Source organism: Chlorocebus sabaeus, chromosome 10, assembly GCF_047675955.1.
Source record: "Chlorocebus sabaeus isolate Y175 chromosome 10, mChlSab1.0.hap1, whole genome shotgun sequence".
NCBI lineage: Eukaryota > Metazoa > Chordata > Mammalia > Primates > Cercopithecidae > Chlorocebus > Chlorocebus sabaeus.
In genome coordinates, this window is record NC_132913.1 from 92,967,040 (window position 1) to 92,986,891 (window position 19,852).

General features: G+C 39.1%; 1 protein-coding gene across 5 annotated transcripts in view; it reads left to right on the plus strand.

Moving 5' to 3' along the window:
* PARD3B (par-3 family cell polarity regulator beta) overlaps window positions 1–19,852 on the plus strand; it is a 1,089,129-nt gene that overhangs the window by 958,172 nt on the left and 111,105 nt on the right. For all 5 annotated transcript variants that reach the window (XM_073019963.1, XM_073019966.1, XM_073019964.1 and 2 more), the window contains one exon: window positions 7,855–7,990. In XM_073019963.1, coding sequence (XP_072876064.1) covers window positions 7,855–7,990 — 136 coding nt within the window. The remainder of the gene's footprint in view (window positions 1–7,854; window positions 7,991–19,852) is intronic.

Here is a 19,852-nt window from a genome sequence, read left to right on the forward strand (position 1 = left end):
GATGGAAATACCAAGACAAGGATCTCAAAGGAGGCAGATGCTGAAAGCAGAAAACACATTGAGAAAGACAAAAGGTCAGCCTCAGGTTGCCATGGTGAGGTCAGGAGCCTAGGTAAGCCAAGCCAGGTTGTCAGATTGCTGCGTCCAGGTCAGAATGCCACAGGCAGCATCAGGATGGCTGGGGGGAGGATCGCAGTTCAGGATTATAGTCTGAGCTGATGTATTATTGTGATTTTCAGGTTTTCTTCTACCTTATGACCCTAACTTGCATGTTAACCTCTCTGGACCAGTTTCTCAGATTGCCCACAGGATCCTGACAAAAGGAGTAATTTTGTTGAACCCTTGAAAATTCATGCAAAGACACACTTTTCAAAGTTTTATGTTAGTGTAGAGCATAGTTTTTTATCAGATTCTGCTGCCGTTTTATGTGACATTAAATACTCTCTTAAGATGCCGAAGCATTGTTTCCTCACCTACTAAGAAGAGGTATAATGTCAGAGATAATTGACAAAAGAAGCCCTTAGAAATAAAAGCAGATTTTACATTTGGAAAGTTTGTGTTGTCTGTTTAATATTATTCACCCTTTCTCTAAATTCATTATTCTTAATATAAAATATTATAGGCAATTATAGTAAACAAGAGCCCTTAATTTAGAGTAATTGTTTTCATTAACAAGATAACTTAAATCTTGTGGAAATTAAATGTCCATATAAGCAAAGACATATTCTTATTATTTGGGGGGGAATTTTTGGCAAAAATAATTTGAAACAGGGGCTACCTTCTTTAATAGTGACAGTAAATTTGGCGAGAAATTAGAAAGAAGTATCCCCAAAGCTGTCCATGGATAGTCAGCTATCAGTCCTAAAATTTCACCAGACTAAACAGTGAAAAATCTTATTTGTCAATGCACCTTTGAAAAAATAGAGATTCTTTATAAGAAATGGGAACAGTAGGAAAATAGAGGATTTACATAATCATAACTTTACCTGGATATTTACACTGGATAATTTTCAGAGCTGCTCTAAACTATCATTTGAAGAATGGTATGGAATTAAGTTCCTTAGAAAACAATTATTCATTATTAAATTAGTATATATGGGCACACTATATAAATGTATTTTCATTATGGGATGTTAAATCTGGAGAGTATGCGTGTAAGTGGTATTGGGGGTATAGTTTCTTTAAATCTTAAATGCTCTTCAATTAAGAATCCTAAGTGCATGTATGAGAGTCTCTCAAAATTTTATTTGACAGAAATCTTTATCGCCAACTGAAAATAAATAATACTTGTGTCCATGACTATCTGTCTTCAGCTGAATATTCTCTTCCAGAATCTTTTCTTGGGATTTGAGGAAAATTAGCAAAATAAGAGTGCATATAGCCCGTTAGATTTTATGATAGTTATGTTATTGAGAGTGCGAATGCCATAGAATCTCAGGTGTTTTAGAAGCTCTGTTCCCACTATGGGGGGAAAAAAAACTGCCCTGTTTTCTAAGGCAGAACTATGGTACTGCTAAATTTTAAGTTTAAAAATAAACCTAGGATGATTTTTAGCCTCTTACATGCCACAAGACAAAAACAAACTAACCCTCCCCCCGGGGAAGAAGTCAGGAAAATAATAGTATCTTGGCATTCTTAAAGGGCACCAAGGTGTTTTTCTTTATACCATGTCTTTAAACCCTTTTTGAGAAAACCATTGAAATTCCACCCTTTTGTAAGTATACAAAAATTAACACCATATTTATATAATTAACAATCTTAAAGGAAGCATCAAAATAACGTTTTACAGTAACTTCATAAAAAAATTAAAGAATCTATCAAACACTAAACTCAAAAACTCTCCCTATCCCACTTGACTGTTGTTGACACGCATACATCCAATTTAAAGGGTTTTATTCAGAGAATTCGTAGGGATTATCACCTCCAGATAGGAATACTCCTGTTAAAGTTCCAGGCTATAAAAGCCATTTATTTTCTTTTTTTTTTTTCTTTTTTTTTTTTTTTTTTTTTTTTTTTTTTGGAGACAGAGTCTTGCTCTATTGCCCAGGCTGGAGTGCAGTGGCATGATCTCAGCTCACGGCAACCTCCACCTCCTGAGTTCAAGTGATTCTCCTGCCTCAGCCTCCCTACTAACTGAAATTACAGGTGCATGCCACCAAACCAGCTAATTTTTTTTGTATTTTTAGTAAAGATGGGTTTTCGCCATGTTGACCAGGCTAGCCTTGAACTGCTGACCTCAGGTGATCCGCCCACCTCAGCCTCCCAAGTGCTGGGATTACAGGCATAAGCCACCTCACCCAACCTTATAAAGACCATTTCTTAACTGCATCATCAAATCTGGACACCAGGCTGGTACCCACAAATAAGGGCGGTGCTCACCAAAGGCCAACACCTCTCCTTCAAAATGAAGAGCTACATCTTGAGGCTGTATGAAGACAACACGAAAACAAAAATAGCTGTTTGAAATCAGCTGTATACAACTGAGTCCTGGTTAGGATGCATGTATTTATGTAGATGCCCACTTATACATATGTACATGTATTTATGTAGATGCCCATTATACATATGTAATCACAGATAATTCACAAGTCCCACAGTAGCCAGGGTTTGGTGGTAGTGACCACCTCCTTCTCATTCAGTGAGTGGTGAACTTCCCCAGCAGTTCTGTCTGCCTCTCAGTCCTGGTCCTGATCCAGAGTGCGTCTTTCATGTAGGATCTTTGTCATATGTTGATTCTCTTTTGCACCCCATTCAGTTTTATACCAGCTCTCTACATAAGCCTGTTAGCGATATAATATTAATTGCCCAGAAATCTCAGCCTGCAGTGGCTCCAAAATCATTTTTTAATGAATACGGACTTCATTGCATGTATTTCTATTACTTTGGTTACTTCTATTTCTATTTTTATTGCAAAGAGCTGTGCAAATAAAAGAATATCAAAAGGTACAGCTATAAATGTGCTCTGCTAAATTCCCTCTGCCTTGAAATGCCTGTGAACTGCAGCCACAAAATGCCTGCTGCATTTTAATGCCTTTCTTGCGAGGCAACATGATATAGTAGAAATAGCGCTGGTTGGGAGTCACACAAATCTCCTGGCCCACCATTCACCAGTTGTGTTACTTAATGTCTCTGAGCCTCAGTGTGCTCGTGTGTAAAATGTCAACAACAATGTCATCTTCACAGATTTGACTGAGGCTTAAATGAGATGAGGTATATAAAGCACAAATATTGTCTTTAGGACATCACAGGAGCTCGATAAATGTTAATTTTTTTTGGCCTGCAGCAGTCATGGGAGGAGATGAAGGCATGCACAGATGAACACTCATTTTAAAAAGTACTACAGTTGAGGTCATTTTAAACTGGGAAGAATAAGGCTAGATTCCAAATACCTTAGTGTGATGTTTATGACATGTGGGAATTTGTTGCTGTAGGTGGCTATGAAGAAAATGACATGGTTTCTGAAATCCATTACAACTTTAAGTTCTGTCCAGCTCTAAAGTGTTATAAGAACGGCCTGTTTAATGATATATCTGCCTTTAAAGGCATAAGCAATATAATTTATGTTTAAAATCATTACAATATACATCGTGTTGTTATACTGCTTGAATTAATTTAACATAAAATTTCAGCACATCAAAAGTGTAAGACTGTCATTGATCACCTATATAGGGATACAGCTGTAATAGAAACTTTTTGTAAGGATGGCCAGGGCTTTACTTCATTTAGTGAATAAATAATACGGAAAGCCTAATTGTTAAACTAACAATGTGGAGATGAGGTTATTGACACTTTTACTAGGTTTACATGGTTTCAGTAGTATTTGAGTTACATCATGATCTGATGTCACTTCTGAAGCTATTTCTAGAATCTGTACTGCTAAATTCCATAAACAAGGAATATAGAACAAACGACATGTAAAGAGGGAAGGAAAATGGGAATCCTCAGAAAGTAAATCCTGTAGGCTAGCCTTCACTTCCATTCTTGTTCAGTATCTTGCTAGAGGACCCAGTCTTTAAAACATAGATGAAGGAAGGGAAGTAGGTTGGAAGACAGTAAGCCATAGTGGAAGAGCAGTCTTTGAAGTGAGACAACACTTGTTAATCGTCTATTTGCTAGGAGCTTCATATTCTTCATCTTTATTGAGCAGAATAATAAATCCATCAATATTTTTTGAGGTCTTGAGATATTGACAGCACCTGTTACACAGGAATTGTAAATAAACTCATGTACCAATTCCTATAGATTAGTAGTGGCTTTCTGAAGTTCTAGGCTAAAAGAATTCTGAGAATTCTTTCCCAATTACAGCATTGGGAAAGAATGCTGTAATTGATTCGTGATGTCTGCTGTGGATGGAGAGTGGAGTAAGTAAAAGTATATATAGATATATTTGCTATATAAGTGTTCTATAAATTATAAGTATTATGATGATTGCCACTTTCACAAAGGTGTTTGTATGTCCCTCTAAAAATTGCTAAGTTTCTACATCTTCAGTGTAACATAGAGTCAATTAATTGCTTTGGTTATAATAGTGGTATATATTATTTTTATTAATTTGGTGGTAAGTGTATGTGTACTATCTGCTGAGAAGAGCTACAAATCAGAAATTGGCATTTGCTATCCCTAATCTTACTACCTGAAATATGTCTTTGGGAAAAGTCTGATACCATTTCTAAAAGTAGAATGAGGGTTGAGAGGAAAAAAGCAGAGATGATATTGAGACGTAGTCCCAGGTTATCACTAAAGGTTTGCACAGTGTTCCATATTTTTAAAAAATATTCACACAAGGGAGAAGATACAGCATATTTTGCACTTAGATGGTCCATGATTTTCTGCGCTGTTTTCCTGTTTTTTCTCTTGGGCCAGATTTCTTTTCTAGGTAAATAGTCGTGTTCCTGTCAGCCACAGGGGACTTTCTGAATCCTGAACAACTGATTTTGTATTCTTGCCCCATTCCCTTATTTGAGAACAGCAATCTGATCAAACCCATATTTTTAAATTTATGTATTTATAGGCATATGGAAGAACAGTTTATAGTTTCAGTAAAATTTTTTTCCACCACAAATGGAAGAAAAGTGTGTTTTTAAAAAACAGTGCTTTATCAGTTTATTTTTTTTTTCTTTATTACTGATGACTTCATTCTACTTGAATTCAAGGCTTCAGTTTCTTTGGGGTAAACTAATAGATTATGTATGCGATGTTTGCACCACGTTGATTGAACTCATCTGGTGAGTTTGAACGCAGCTCATGAATTTCCGTAATCGACAGAAGCCTGTGCATTGGATACAGACACCATGGTCATCTCGTATTACTCAAGAGCTAGGGAAGCTGTTCAAAATAGACTGTGCTGCTTTTCCTGCCTGCCCATGGTTCAGAAAAACTTATCAAGACTTTTAATTTGTTCTTACTATATTTTTCAAGTGCTCAAAGAAAACTATTTTTAAGTATAGTAAAGAAAGAGAATTAGAACTATTATGAGAGTTTTAACATACATATTGAAAAAAAAGAAAGGTACGTGATTCCCAAGGGTTTGTCTGTTTTGAACGAAAGGCATCAGCTGCTGAGTGTCTGTAGAGCACCCAGGAAGCCCAGAACCCTGTGCAAATTGTCAGGGAGCAGCCACAAGGCAGAAGTACCTCATCCAGTTTGCAATTAACTTACCATCTAGTTTGAGAACAGTGCTTTTCCTGCAAAAGGTGTTTACTCACCACTTTTTATTCATATAATTTACAAGCATAGTTCTAAAATATTTTTTAAAAATAGATGACCTCTTTCTGTTGCTTTTAGATACCTCATATTATCAGATATCTCATTTAAACTTAGAACCCAACTGTAATATTTAGGGATCTTTTTGACATGCAAAGCTCTTCCCACTGGGGCTCTACCTACCTTTCCAGGCCTCATGTGTCCCTCTTTTTCTTGACCCTCCTATATTTCTTTAAAATATTGACACAAGGGAGAAGATACAGCAGTTTTTGCACTTAGTTCATGACTTTCTGGATTTTTTTCTGTATTTATTCCCTAAATGCTACAGTCGCTATTCTCACATACCCGTGAAACGTGTCATGATGTTACAATTGAGTTAAAGTACCAAAATTTGTAAGTGATATGCTTCTGTCATTATTAGAGTAAATTCAAAATACCCCTAAGCTATGGCCGGGTGTGATGGCTTATGCCTGTAATCCTAGCACTTTGGGAGGCCGAGTCAAGCAGATCACTTGAGGTCAGGAGTACTAGACTAGCCTGGCCAACATGGTGAAACCTCATCTCTACTAAAAATACACATACACACACATACAAAGAGTTTACCGGGCGTGGTGGCAGGCGCCTGTAATCCCAGCTAGTTTGGATGCTGAGACAGGAGAATCACTTGAATCCAGGAGGCAGAGGTTGCAGTGAGCTGAGATCAAGCCACTGCACTCTAGCCTGGGTGACAGAGTGAGACTCTGACTAAAAAAAAAAGAAGAAAAAGTTAAACCAAAGTCACCAGAACTCACTTTTATTCAAATTTGCTTTGTAAACGAGAGCGGAAAGGGAACATGCGCCATACACCTGGTATGTGTGTAAGGCAGGACAAAAGAAGTTGAGGACCACTGCTTATCCAAACTGATCGACTTGCATGTCTCTAAAGCAAGATGCTTTCTCATCGCTTTACTTTGCACTCACTGCCTCCCCTCTACCTGGAGTATCCTCATCTCACTTGTCTAGCTGTTGAGCACCTTTGTGTCCTTCAAGGCTCAGCTGAAGTGTCACCTCCTCCATGGAGCCTTCTGTGATTTTCTTTAATGGCCCCACTCTCACCTTGTCAAAGTTTAAGCACTCTGCATTCCCATGACCCCAGTGCAAATCTCTGTAAGAGCACCAGTCCTAATGGACTATAGTCTTCTGTATCCCTCTCTGTCCCCTGCCTCCCAGACTATTTGTTTTTGCAGGTAAGGACTGTGAAGTGTTCCTTTTTCCGTTCCCAGATTTTAATGTGAGGTCTGGTGCAGTGGGGCACTCAGTTATGCCTCAAATGAACCAAATAAGTAGAATGACTGTTCAGATCTGCCTGTCATTCTTTTGCTCCCTAGCCCTATATAATATCATGTGATATTGGTTCCACTAAAATAACCACAATAACCTAATCTAAGCTCCAAGGGAACTGCTAGCCGAGCAGTTTGGGGTTGGGCAGATGAGTTACTGGAAAAGCTATAATTCCTAAGAGGAAGTACTGGCTAAAGTACAGCGAGAAGAACCTTGGATAAGCACATTCTACTCTACACCAACTTCCACCACCTTTTTTTAAAAAACACTTTTTTACTGTTTTTCGTTTGTTTGTTTACTATTACCTTTTTTACACATACCCTAACTGTACCCAGATATTGACATGTATCCCATCCCCACCCCCCACTCCCACAATTCATGAGCCTCATGGAAATGAATGCTGGCATATGCCAACCCTGTCTCATATCCAGCCTTCAGGTCAAACAACTGGAGCTTTATCCCAAATCAGCAACACTTACTGAGAAAATGAGATATCCACATTAACATGTGACAAAACTCTGTGTGTGATTGTAAGAAAAAAGCGGTGAGTCTTTTAATTGCTCTAAAAGGTCAGGACTCTATCTTGCCTTCTCATTCAAAAGGCATTTATTAATCCCAAGTCAGACATTTGACCCTTGGAACTAAAGATAGGCAAGTAAAGACCACTTTTTGTTCACATTTATGACTGATTTCACCATTTTCCTGGCATATTTGAATTACATTATTGAATCTTCCAAATTTGGATGTCAACTCCTTTAACAAGAAGATCCAAAAGTGACTTCAAGGATGATGTACACTGTGTGACTCTGATTATTTCTCTGTATCCTGTAGTGGCCGCCCCACAGGTGGAAGCACTGACCGTATCCAGAAGTTGCGGAAAGAGTATTATCAGGCTCGGAGGGAAGGTTTCCCTTTATATGAAGACAGCGAAGGAAGAGCAAGGCCATCTGAGTATGACCTTCTCTGGGTAAGCTCATGCATGATTTCAAACACTGAATTCATCTTTTCTAAGAATGTTTAGAGCAGAAGAACACGGTCAAGACTGTTCTGTACATATCAGATTATATTTAGGTTTCTTGGGCTTCATAGACAGGAACATTACCCAAACCACAGGCGTATTCTCCCACAGAAACTGTTTATGGAAATCAAACCCCATGAATGTGCAGTAGTTCATTCTGATTGCTCTCAAACTTCCTGTTATATGCCAACTGATTTGGGGGAGGCATAAGTTGACTACTTTAAAGAGGACAAGGGATCTTGGTCACCATCTACTGAGCTTTGATTCTTGCAACACAAGCCATCTCTCCTTTGGAAGATGGTGATTAGAAGTAAATTTCAAAAGGGTTATTGTCAGACATGTCAGTTGTTTGTTTATTGGATCTGAGCACTTCACATTCTACTGATCTTACCGGCATGCTAGGATGGATTTGTTTTGCAATAAGGGCAGTTTTTGTATTAGAGGATTCTTTTTGCTAAATCCTTTGACATTCAGGGAACAGAAAAGAATATAGTGACCATTGAAGAAAAACTCACTGGGTTTTTTCAGGGTGGCACGATTCCCTCTCTTGTTGTTTTTAAGAAGCAAGTCTGTGCCTGCACAATGCACTTAACTCTTGAGCATCCACAAAAATGCCCAGGAAGAGGGTGCTTAGAATTGCATGAAATGTGCTCGTCAGATACATAGAATAGTGCCTGACATAGAGCTGGTGCTCAGTAATTGTTAGTTCTTGTTACTGGCATTATTATCAGAGCAGAGCTGAACATGGTAATAGCAGTGTCCTTGCTGGTGTTCAGTTCTTACTCACCCTCTAATGATTTCTGCCTTGTACTACACCTCATAGTGCTGCTCTGAGAAACAGGTAGGGGACTCTGTTATCCCTGGTGCCCATGAAGGACACCGGCTCCTTGGAAAGGCAAACCTATTAAGGCAGGTTTCCTTTCCTGAGTTTCACACTCATGTTTATGCTCATAAGTCAGGGTGGGGAGAATAGAGACTGATGACTGAGCTGATTCCCTCTAGTTCTTATATCTGTGTTGGGGGCCTGTCATGCGTGCATCTCTGCACTAGGGTGTGAAAATCAGTGTCAGGATCCACCACTGTTGGGCAGAGCAACCGAAACTCCTCAGCCCAGAAGATTGCACGTGTATAATGGAGTTTCAAAACACTAATCAGAAGTGCAGAGTGCAGATGGGCGATCTCAAGCCAAGTGGCTTCAGCCTCTTGGGAGATAGGCAGTCTGAGACTATGGATCAGAACAAACAGCTATTTATTAGTTGTATTACAGATGTTAGGATGAAACAGAGTGACACCCAGAGTGATGGGAAAACTTGTCTGTTAGATTCTCTGTAGCAGAAGAGAAAGATTTCCACAGAATAACAGATTAGATAACAATTCAGTTTCAAACTTGATCAAGATCGATTTACTGCCTCTGACAAGGGACGTGAGCTACTTGTTAGGTAAGGCTCAGCTCCCTCGATAAGCCAAACAAGCAGTAAAATAAAGGAAAGTCATTTCCACTGTACCCAAAACAGAACACCATGTCCAGTGCATTGAAAAGTGCTCTATCTCAAAACCACTGTGAATTCCTATGAGCAAAATAAGACAAATAATTTTAGACAAAGTAGTCCTGGTTGTTTTGACCTTATTTTATATGATTTCCTTACATCAAGCTGAAAGGATGAAGGTGCTTAACTTTCATGAGACTTGAAGTTTCCTCTGACCCTCACCAAACCTGAGCTAGATAACTGTACCCTTGGGTGCTCCCTTTTTTAATGATTCTATTTTTACGCCAAGTAAACGTGTAACCAGACCATCTAGTGAGTAAAGAAGTATCTCTAGTTTAATTTGTGTTTCCCATGCTCCCGTGTGTTGAGCTCTGCCAAAAGTGACTGATTTTATGTTTCCCAGACAATTGGGGTCTGAGGCTTCCCAAAGGGATGCTTGGGAAATGCACTGCCATAAAAGATGAGTGTTCTTTGTTACTGCCTGAGATACTCCAAGCCAGGGATTAGAATCTCAGCATCCTTTCCTCTCCTCTCCCCACGCCAAGGAAAAACACTAGTGTCTTTTGTTCAGCGTAGGCCTGAGAAATTATACTGTTGTCTTGCCACTTTTGGAGAGATCTAGGAAAGCAAGTTTAGAAAGTTAACATTTCATTCCTGTCAGGCGGCCAGACCCAATAAAGCAGCTTTTATGAGATTGTGGTTCCTAGAAAGGCAGGTCTTCAGCATCACCACCAGGGCACTTGCTAAAATCAGACCACAGTCACACGAAGGGGAAGAATGGGGCCCAGGAGAGACCCCCAAGGGATGCGTCAGGTTGTCATCAAGGATTCTGATCCGCAATTCTAAAAATAGGACATTGACTTCAATCCCTTGAGGAAACACTAAAGCAGACCAACTTCTCTAACAAAACCACTGTGTGGACCAGCATCATCAGAAATATTGTTATGAACTTAGAACTCCCCCAAGTCCAGAGCCTCTGGTTGAGAGGCCTGATGAGTGTTTTCTGGAGTCATTCTGTACTGGGGAACTTCTGAACTATCGAGAAGGAAATTACAAAGATAAGTTACCCAACAACTACTTGTAAACTCATTTAAAAATAGGCCAGCAAGAATGAAAGTATGCTCACAAAAGTCTTCAAGGCCAAAATAATGAGAATAATCCATTGAAAGTTTATTAGGGTCTATGAATATTTTAAAATATATATGTAAATATATATGACTAATACTTTTTCTTTGGCTGGCCCTGGGCTTTCTAGATCTTCGCAGACCAAATTGTATGTAGTTCTCTACCAGTATTGCACCTGCCCAGTGGCCTGGAGTCTAAGATTTCTCTTACTCCTCCCTTGGGTTCTCACTTGCTTTCATACCTGTCTTCTCTCCCCTCTCCCTTCTCCCTTATCCCCTCCTCTCTCCCCTGTCTCCTCCCCTCTCCCCTTTACCCTCCCCTCTCCCCTCTCTCCTCCTGTCTCTCCTCTCCCCTGACTCCTATTACATTTTAACAAATATTTGCTAAATCTTAGTGTAGACCAGGTGCTGGTAATAAGAATATGACATTACTTCTACCTTGGAGAAACTCTGGATCTAGCCAGGAATAGATCTAAGCCCAAGCAAAATAGAACAATAATTTATGTGATAAATGCTATAGTATAGAGAAGTATTAGCTTCTATATGTACTAAGAGAGAGTAGTTAATTCTGTTGGAGGTGCATAGTTGGAGACAGAGTGCTGGGAAAACTATAGGGACATTTTGGGAATTGTCTCAGCTGACATACTTTCTTCTTTTATTCTCAAATTTGTTGGATTTTTTTTTTCCCTTTTCCAAAAGATCTCCTGATGTATTCACTTTGTTTTAAAATAAATGAATACACACAGACTGTAAGGTTTGTAAATATGAACTTGAGACCTTAAAATCTTTTCAACTGCTCTGTTTTGTAACTGTTTTCCCATCTTACTCTGAAAAGCTGTGAAGAACAAGTTGAAAAAATTTCAGTGGCTGCAAGTGAAACAGTCTGGTGAGTTTTTATAGGCCCAATTAAGTAAGCAAGATATACTAGCTGTGAAGTGTTAATATTTGCCAGAAGAAAACACAATACCTGTTATCTGCTGGTATTTTATTTTTTATAAGACTTAAGATAGTCCTCTGACAACGGGCTGCTTTTTTCTTAGCGGATAAAGCTGCTCTGCTTATTTAACAGCAGCATGAATATCCTGTAAATAATTCTAGCAATGAGATGCCTCTGAAGTTTTCTAAAAATATTAGTGCCTTTATTGTTGTCTTTTTCAAGAGCTGAATAGCAGTATCATTATCCCCCCACCCAACCCTTTTTTTTTTTTTTAATACTTTAAGTTCTAGGGTACATGTGCACAACGTGCAGGTTTGTTACATATGTATACATAAACCATGTTGGTGTGCTGCACCCATTAACTCATCATTTACATTAAGTATATCTCCTAATGGTATCCCTCCCCCCTCCCCACTCCCCACAGTAGGACCCGGTGTGTGATGTTCCCCTTCCTGTGTTCAAGTGATCTCATTGTTCAATTCCCACCTATGAGTGAGAACATGTGGTATTTGGTTTTCTGTTCTTGCGATAGTTTGCTCAGAATGATGGTTTCCAGCTGCATCCGTGTCCCTACAAAGGACATGAACTCATCCTTTTTTATGGCTGCATAGTATTCCATGGTGTATATGTGCCACATTTTCTTAATCCAGTCTGTCACTGATGGACATTTGGGTTGATTCCAAGTCTTTGCTATTGTGAATAGTGCTGCAATAAACATACGTGTGCATGTGTCTTTATAGCAGCATGACTTATAATCCTTTGGGTATATCCCCAGTAATGGGATGGCTGGGTCAAATGGTATTTCTAGTTCTAGATCCTTGAGGAATCGCCACACTGTTTTCCACAATGGTTGAACTAGTTTACAGTCCCACCAACAGTGTAAAAGTGTTCCTATTTCTCCACATCCTCTCCAGCACCTGTTATTTCCTGATTTTTTAATGATTGCCATTCTAACTGGTGTGAAATGATATCTCATTGTGGTTTTGATTTGCATTTCTCTGATGGTGAGTGATGATGAGCATTTTTTTATGTGTCTGTTGGCTGTATGAATGTCTTCTTTTGAGAAGTGTGTGTTCATATCTTTTGCCCACTTTTTGATGGGGTTGTTTGTTTTTTTCTTGTAAATTTGTTTGAGTTCTTTGTAGGTTCTGGATATTAGCCCTTTGTCAGATGAGTAGATTGCAAAAATGTTCTCCCATTCTGTAGGTTGCCTGTTCATTCTGATGGTAGTTTCTTTTGCTGTGCAGAAGCTCTTTAGTTTAATTAGATCCCATTTGTCAATTTTGGCTTTTGTTGCCATTGCTTTTGGTGTTTTAGACATGAAGTCCTTGCCCATGCCTATGTCCTGAATGGTATTACCTAGGTTTTCTTCTAGGGTTTTTATGGTTTTAGGTCTAATATTTAAGTCTCTAATCCATCTTGAATTAATTTTCATATAAGGAGTAAGGATAGGATCCAGTTTCAGCTTTCTACTTATGGCTAGCCAATTTTCCCAGCACCACTTATTAAATAGGGAATCCTTTCCCCATTTCTTGTTTTTGTCAGGTTTGTCAACCACCCAACCTTTTTTTTAAAAAAAAATTCTTTGGCTAAATTAGAAGAAAGTTTGTTTATAAAAGAGGTTTGTAGACACATGGTTGGGAAGGGAGTACATTTGTTTATATATAGAAAAAAAAAGTAGAATTTAAAGCATCTTAAACTAGCACGATATACCTGTTTCCATTGTCATTAAAAACATGGTGCTGGCCAGGCATGGTGGCTTAAGCCTGTAACCCCAGCACTTTGGGAGGCCAAGGCGGGCAGATCATGAGGTCAAAAGATGAGACCAGCCTGGCCAACATGGTGAAACCCGGTCTCTACTAAAAATATAAAAATTAGCTGGGTATGGTGGTGCACACCTGTAGTCCCAGCTACTTGGGAGGCTGAGGCAGAAGAATCACTTGAACCCAGGAGGCGGAAGTCGCAGCGAGCCGAGATCACACCACTGCACTCCAGCCTGGTGACAGAGCGAGACTCCATCTCAAAAAAAACAAAAACAAACAAACAAAAATTGTGCTGTATCTCTCTGGCACAGGCGATTGACTCAAGTAGATCATAGTTGGAACAATGAGATGGTTGGGTGAATAAATATAAACATCTGAAAGATTTGTTCACCCTATTATGAAGATGGTCTAGAAGCCAACTTGAAGAAACGTACTTGACCGCTGATCTGGACAACGAGAGACAAATCCAATGAATTCCACACTTGGAGGAAAGAAAAAACACAATGGTGAGATCATGCTAACCATCTTAAGGAAAAGCTTAAAGATGGAATGTTCTATAGCCAAAGAAGTATAAAAGCCATCAGAAGGTTTTTGGTAAACACCAGGAGAGAAGAGGATGAATGCCATCAATGGTCCAATACCAAAGTGGAGATTTCTATGTATTTTCCTTGTCTGCTCTTTAAAAGTATCTGATAAAAACTAAGTACATTGATGAACAATTCTGGCTTAGGCAATAGCTCTTATATTCCAAAGAACAGAGACCTAAATCAAACTGACCTGATTCATAGCGGAAATTTTGTTGGCTTATTTAAAAGAAGTCCATAACCACATCCTGGCTTCAGGCAAAGCTGGATCCAGCTCCTGCAGGCAGCCCATTAGGAGTCTCTTTTTTCATCTCTCAGCTTTGCTATTCTCTCTGCAGGCACCATTCTCAACGGGCTACCTGAGGTAGAAAAACAGCCATCTGCAGCTCCGACATAACAACTCTGCAGGAGGAGATAGTCTCTGTGTAGATCAGGAAACATCCTGAAGCTGATATTCAGCACAATGCTCAATAGCGCTGATTGACTCAGCCTGGATCACGTGTCCACTTCTGAACCAACCCTCATGGCCAGACAGGTGCAATATTCTTATAGACTAAAACTAGGCCACAAGACCACCCCTGGAACTAGACAGTGAAGTCAAGTCCACCCAGACTCCATAAATAAGGATAGGTGAAGAGAGAGTCCTCAAAGGAAAATCAAGGTGCTGTTAACAGGGAAAGGGAAAATAGATGGTAGGCACAATTACAAATTGTCTATGACAACTTTGCATTCTAATAATGATATAAACTTTCTTCATCTTCTTAGAGTTTTCAAGGAAAGAAAAGCCTTCCCTTTGTGTATTCTCATTTTTGTCATTAGAATAGATCTATTATCAAACTTAAATTTGCTGCCATTATTTGTTATGTAAAAGGAGAAAGAAAATTTTGTCTATTGGTTCAGTATCTTTGAACTATCCCAGGAACCCAGATGATGTCACTGAATTATTCATGAGAAATTGTCAGACCTCTGGAATTTATTTATATAGGCAAATGACATTTTAGTTCACCTCAGACCTGGCAGTTCACCCCAGGACGATCTGAGTACAGATCATCTCAGCAATACTCTGGGGGGCAAATCTGATCCCCAAAGGTTGTAGGGATAGTGAAGGCGGAGGGAACAGTTCACCCCAGGAGAAGCAGTAGAATTCTTTGAAAGGAGTAAAGTTGCTCTCTTTCTTTACATAGAGTTGCTCTATTTATATCTTCATGGATTATTGTCTTGTGACAAGCACATATTCTGTTCTTAAAACTTTTAAAAGGTGAGATGGGGTAAAGAATTAGAGCCATTAAATGTTTGTATCCAGGCCAGGCACAGTGGCTCATGCTCGTAATTTCAGCACTTTGGGAGGCCGAGGTGAGAGGATCACTTGAGCCCAAGAGTTCGAGACCAGCCCGGGCAACATAGTCAAACCTGTCTCCACAAAAATATACCAAAATTATTGGGGTATGGTGGCATGCGTCTGCAATCCCAGCTACACGAGAGGCTGAGACAGGAGGACTGCTTGAGTCCAGGAGGTCGAGGCTGCAGAGATCCATAATCATGCCACTGTACTCCAGCCTGGGCAACAGAGCAAGACCCTTTCTCAAAAGAAAAAAAAGTATGTATCTATAGACTGCTGCAGTTGCGCTGCTGCCACACGATGGGCAATCCCTTCTCAGTTGATGAGGCTTCTTAAGCTCCATCCCAATGGTTCCTTCCCAATGGTTGACTTTATCAACACATCTTTTGATTTCCAAAACCAGTGGAACTAAGGATTGGAAGCAATACCAAGGCAGAGAAAAAGAAGAGAGAAAACCATGTCTGTACAGTATGTGGGTTTTAGAAAGGCCTGAATTTTTTTGAACTTGATACGGGTAAAACATCAATGCCACTGGAAGAGTTGAGATTTTGCTCACTTAGATCTCAGCAAGTAGTAAAACAAAAAGAAAAAAAAATTGACAAAAGAGGACAAAATAAACTTTTTTTTTTTTTTTTTTTTTTTTGGTTAGTGGCTTTGGCCCTTTTATATTTGAGTGTGTCTTTCGCAGGAATTTTTTGACGTATAAGCTATATGGGAGAAGATCTGGACTATACAACATGTGAGTGAATGTCTAGCTTTTAAATATAGCAGAAATCATTTTTGAAAGGAAGCAACATGTTTACAGGCAGTCCCCAACATAGAAATAAACTGTGTTCCAGAAGTCCATTTAGAAGTTGGCAATTTAGAAGTAGGAATGGATTCTTCCCATAGGGAAAAAATATATATATTGTTTGTTGGAGTCCCAAACCAGTCTACAAAAACCCACTAAAAGCCAATAACCTTGTGCTAATCACAGAACAATAACCTTGAAGCAGAAACAGGGAGCTATCTAAGCCAGGGGAGGAATAGGAAATTTTCTTTCCCCCTCCCTTCTTTTCTGGACACAATTTTTTAGGATACTCTCTGCGCCTTTCCCATCTACTGGTCTTTAAGTCTGTTTCCCCAGGTTCCCTGACTCTTAATTCCCCTACCTCCGCATCATGGCACCCCAGGTTAAGCCCGCTCCTCCCCTAAAGCGTTCAGGCATCCAGAGTTACTTCTCTGCCCCAACCCTCAACAAAGTTACCATTCTCAGTACAGATCGTCTCAGCAATACTCTGGGGGACAAAACTGATCCATAAAGGTTGTAGGGATAGTGAAGGAGGAGGGAACAGGAGAGAGGCTAATGGAATGTACTCCCGGAACAGGAGTGTTAGAGCTATTCCTGATGCTCTGTTGCTACTACACTAGCCTCTGGATTCTCTGGCACTTCTCTTTCCATGTATGGAGCCCAAGCTTCCACAGAGCTCGCTGTCTGACACTGCCTGTGGGCAGTGACCTGATCCTGAGAGTGGATCTGATTTCTCCAGCAAACTGGCCCTTTCTCCAAAGGAAGCCTTTTGTTTCTGGGTCTGCCCTCTGCAGCCCAAGGGCCAGTTGCTACAACTAACATGGGCCATGATGCCTCAGCCCTGCTTGAAAATCTGCCCTGATAAGATAGCTCTTCTAAACTACTCCTGTCCACTCATCCTGTCTTTCAAAACACACAGATGTCTAGAGTTTTAGAACTAGTAATTTCGCAGGTATGGGAAGCATTTTAGCACAGGCGACTCCGAAGCTAGGCTGCTTGAGTTCACATCCAGGCTGTAACCGTTACTCACTAGGTAAATTTGGGCAATTTATTTTACCTCTCTGTCTCCTTTAAAAGTGAGATAATAGTACTATCTCCTTGAAGTACTATGACACATACATGATTACATGTAAAGTATTTAGAATAGTATCTAAACATGTAGGAAGTGTGAATAAACATGAGGAATTTTTAAATGGTACACATATCGTTATTTGAAATAACACATTCGATTGGCCAGACAGCCCTTCTGTCGTAGTCATTATTGGAGCTCCTGCGCCTCTTTGGTTATTCCAGAGCTCTCAGACATTATACAGCACACAAAGCCTTGAGGGTGGCCTTCACATCCTGCTCCCTCTGGTTACCACTGAGATGCCCAGAGTCACTTCAGATGGTAACTGTCAAGCTCGGTCATCAGGCACTTTTAGCAAATTCCATTGGTCCAAAGGTCAATATCTATTTCCCTCTCTCCCACACGCATACTTTTCCTTCAAAAGTACATTCCTTTCATCCCTGACCCTGGGGGCACACCTAATCTCCTTAATGAGCTTATGCTAAAATCAAAGACCAGAAGAAAGTTGACTTCTAGCAGCTTCTGCCTACAGCTCTGCAAAAACCCTGAAGCAAAGAAATACCAGGGTCCAGTTAAGCGCTTAAAATAGGAGGGTGAGATACAAAGAGAATATATACAAATTATTTACTCAATAAATTATACTGCCTCCAGATTGTTAATAAAAATGGCATCATTTACTCAGTGCTTACTCTACCTTATTTAAGCTATTCCATATACTAGCTCTGTGAGGTAGGTATCTTTAATCCAGTTTTATAGATGAGAAAACAAAGGTTCCAAGACCTTCCCTCATGGCCACACAATCATTGGCAAAGCTGATTTTCAAATCTCTACTGACTCCCGGTGAAAAGAGAAAGGAAAGCTCCTATTGCTGGTGTTGAGATACTTCTTAATATAAGATGTTTGAAAGCAAGAAAATGTGTGAATATTCATCCATAAGCACTATGAAAACTGTCTTCTACCTTTGTTGAACTACTCTTGAATTATTTGTTTTATTGAATTATTTGTTTTATTGAATTATTTGTTTTATTGAATTATTTGAATTATTTGTTTTTGAACCCAATAATATTGAACCAAAATCAAAGTGTGGTGTTATCAGTCCTCTTTCAAAGTCTAAATGAAATCATTCTTTTTATGCTGTAGTCAAATAAGTTACCCATCTCTGGCTCAAACCCAAACCTAAATAGCAAAGAGCAGAAAAAGAAAGTTCAGGAACACATGATTTTTCCATAGTATGTCAAAAAACCCTATGCTATACTTCCATTAAAGTGAAAAAAGAACTCTTTCTGCTTTTAATGAGCAATTAATTCCAGTTCAGGATGTCGACTTTAGAATACGTTAATGTCCCCCAAACCACAGCCATTTGTATTGGATCATGGTTAAAACCCCAAATTCCAACTTCTACAATAATAACATTCTTTTCTTCTACTGCAATGGGAGAAATGACCATTTTATGTAACATAAGAAAAACTATAGCAGAAACCCCTATGAATTCCAGATTTCTTAAACTGTTCTCAAAGCTGTTTAAAATCAGTTGGGTACATTTTATTTTAGCAGTGCTTAAATGTTCTAAAATAAACTTTGGGTACTAAATTAAAAAATGAAGATGTCTGGAGTCGAAGATAGGAATATCTATCTAACTGGTATTTATAGTACATGTATCACTTAAATTTGACAACAATTAAAACTCCACAGAAGCCATGTTTGTGTTCAGATCCTGTGGCCTGGGATGTCCCCTCACACAGCGTCCTGACTGTAACCAACCAATCAGGTCACTGCAGCAGCCATCTTGTTCTTTCAGTTTAAGGAAATTTTTGACCGACAGTCCTTCTGAGATTTAACATCATTTGGTTCTTATTAAGTAGTAACTAGTTTGGTGTTGTGATGGGAAAAAGAAAATTCACAGGAAGCTTACCTCTGAAAGTAAGACAGAAAGCACACTTGGATCAAAGAAAACCCTAAAATGATAATGGTCACTACAGTAGTATTGGAATTACCATTCTCCACAAGAAAAATGACCACTTTTGAATGCAATTGTAATGATGCATACTAAAATCTATGACTTTCCAGCCCTCCTGTGAATCTCATTAATGTCTTTGTATTTCATTCTGAGCCTTGAAATCACAGTGCTAAATTTTCAGAGTGTTTTTATGAAAGAGTACAAAAGTTGATACCACTGAATTTTAGCGAGGCTAACAGGAAAACTTCCCATTTATTTTAGTAAATGATCTAAGAAGAAGGGATATAATGTTGCTATTATAAACCATTGAGAAATAGTTTCTTTTCTACTTTCCAGATAAGGCTTTTGTGAAGCAGTGGAATATTTAGGTTTTATCTCCATGAAGCTTTCTTCAAGTGATCATTCCGTGTCATCTCTCACTCACAGACATAGCTCCATTCCCTAAGCAGCAAAGTCAAAGTTGCACATGAGAGAAACTTATTTTCTGCAATTTTCCATTCTTTCATTGGTTTTTTTCATTCAGTGAATACTCAGCAATTTATGAATGCCTTGGAAAGTGTACATCGAGCCTGACAATTGTATCATCAACACTTACCTACAAGGAAAGAAAACTTAATTGGTATATGTGTATATCTTTAAGCCTGTGTGTGTGCATAAAGATGTGTGATTTGAAGTTTCTCTTTTACAGAAACAGAAGGAAATGTAGTAGGAGAAAGACAATCCCCATCACGACCTGATGTCTTTTCTTTACTGAACCTTCT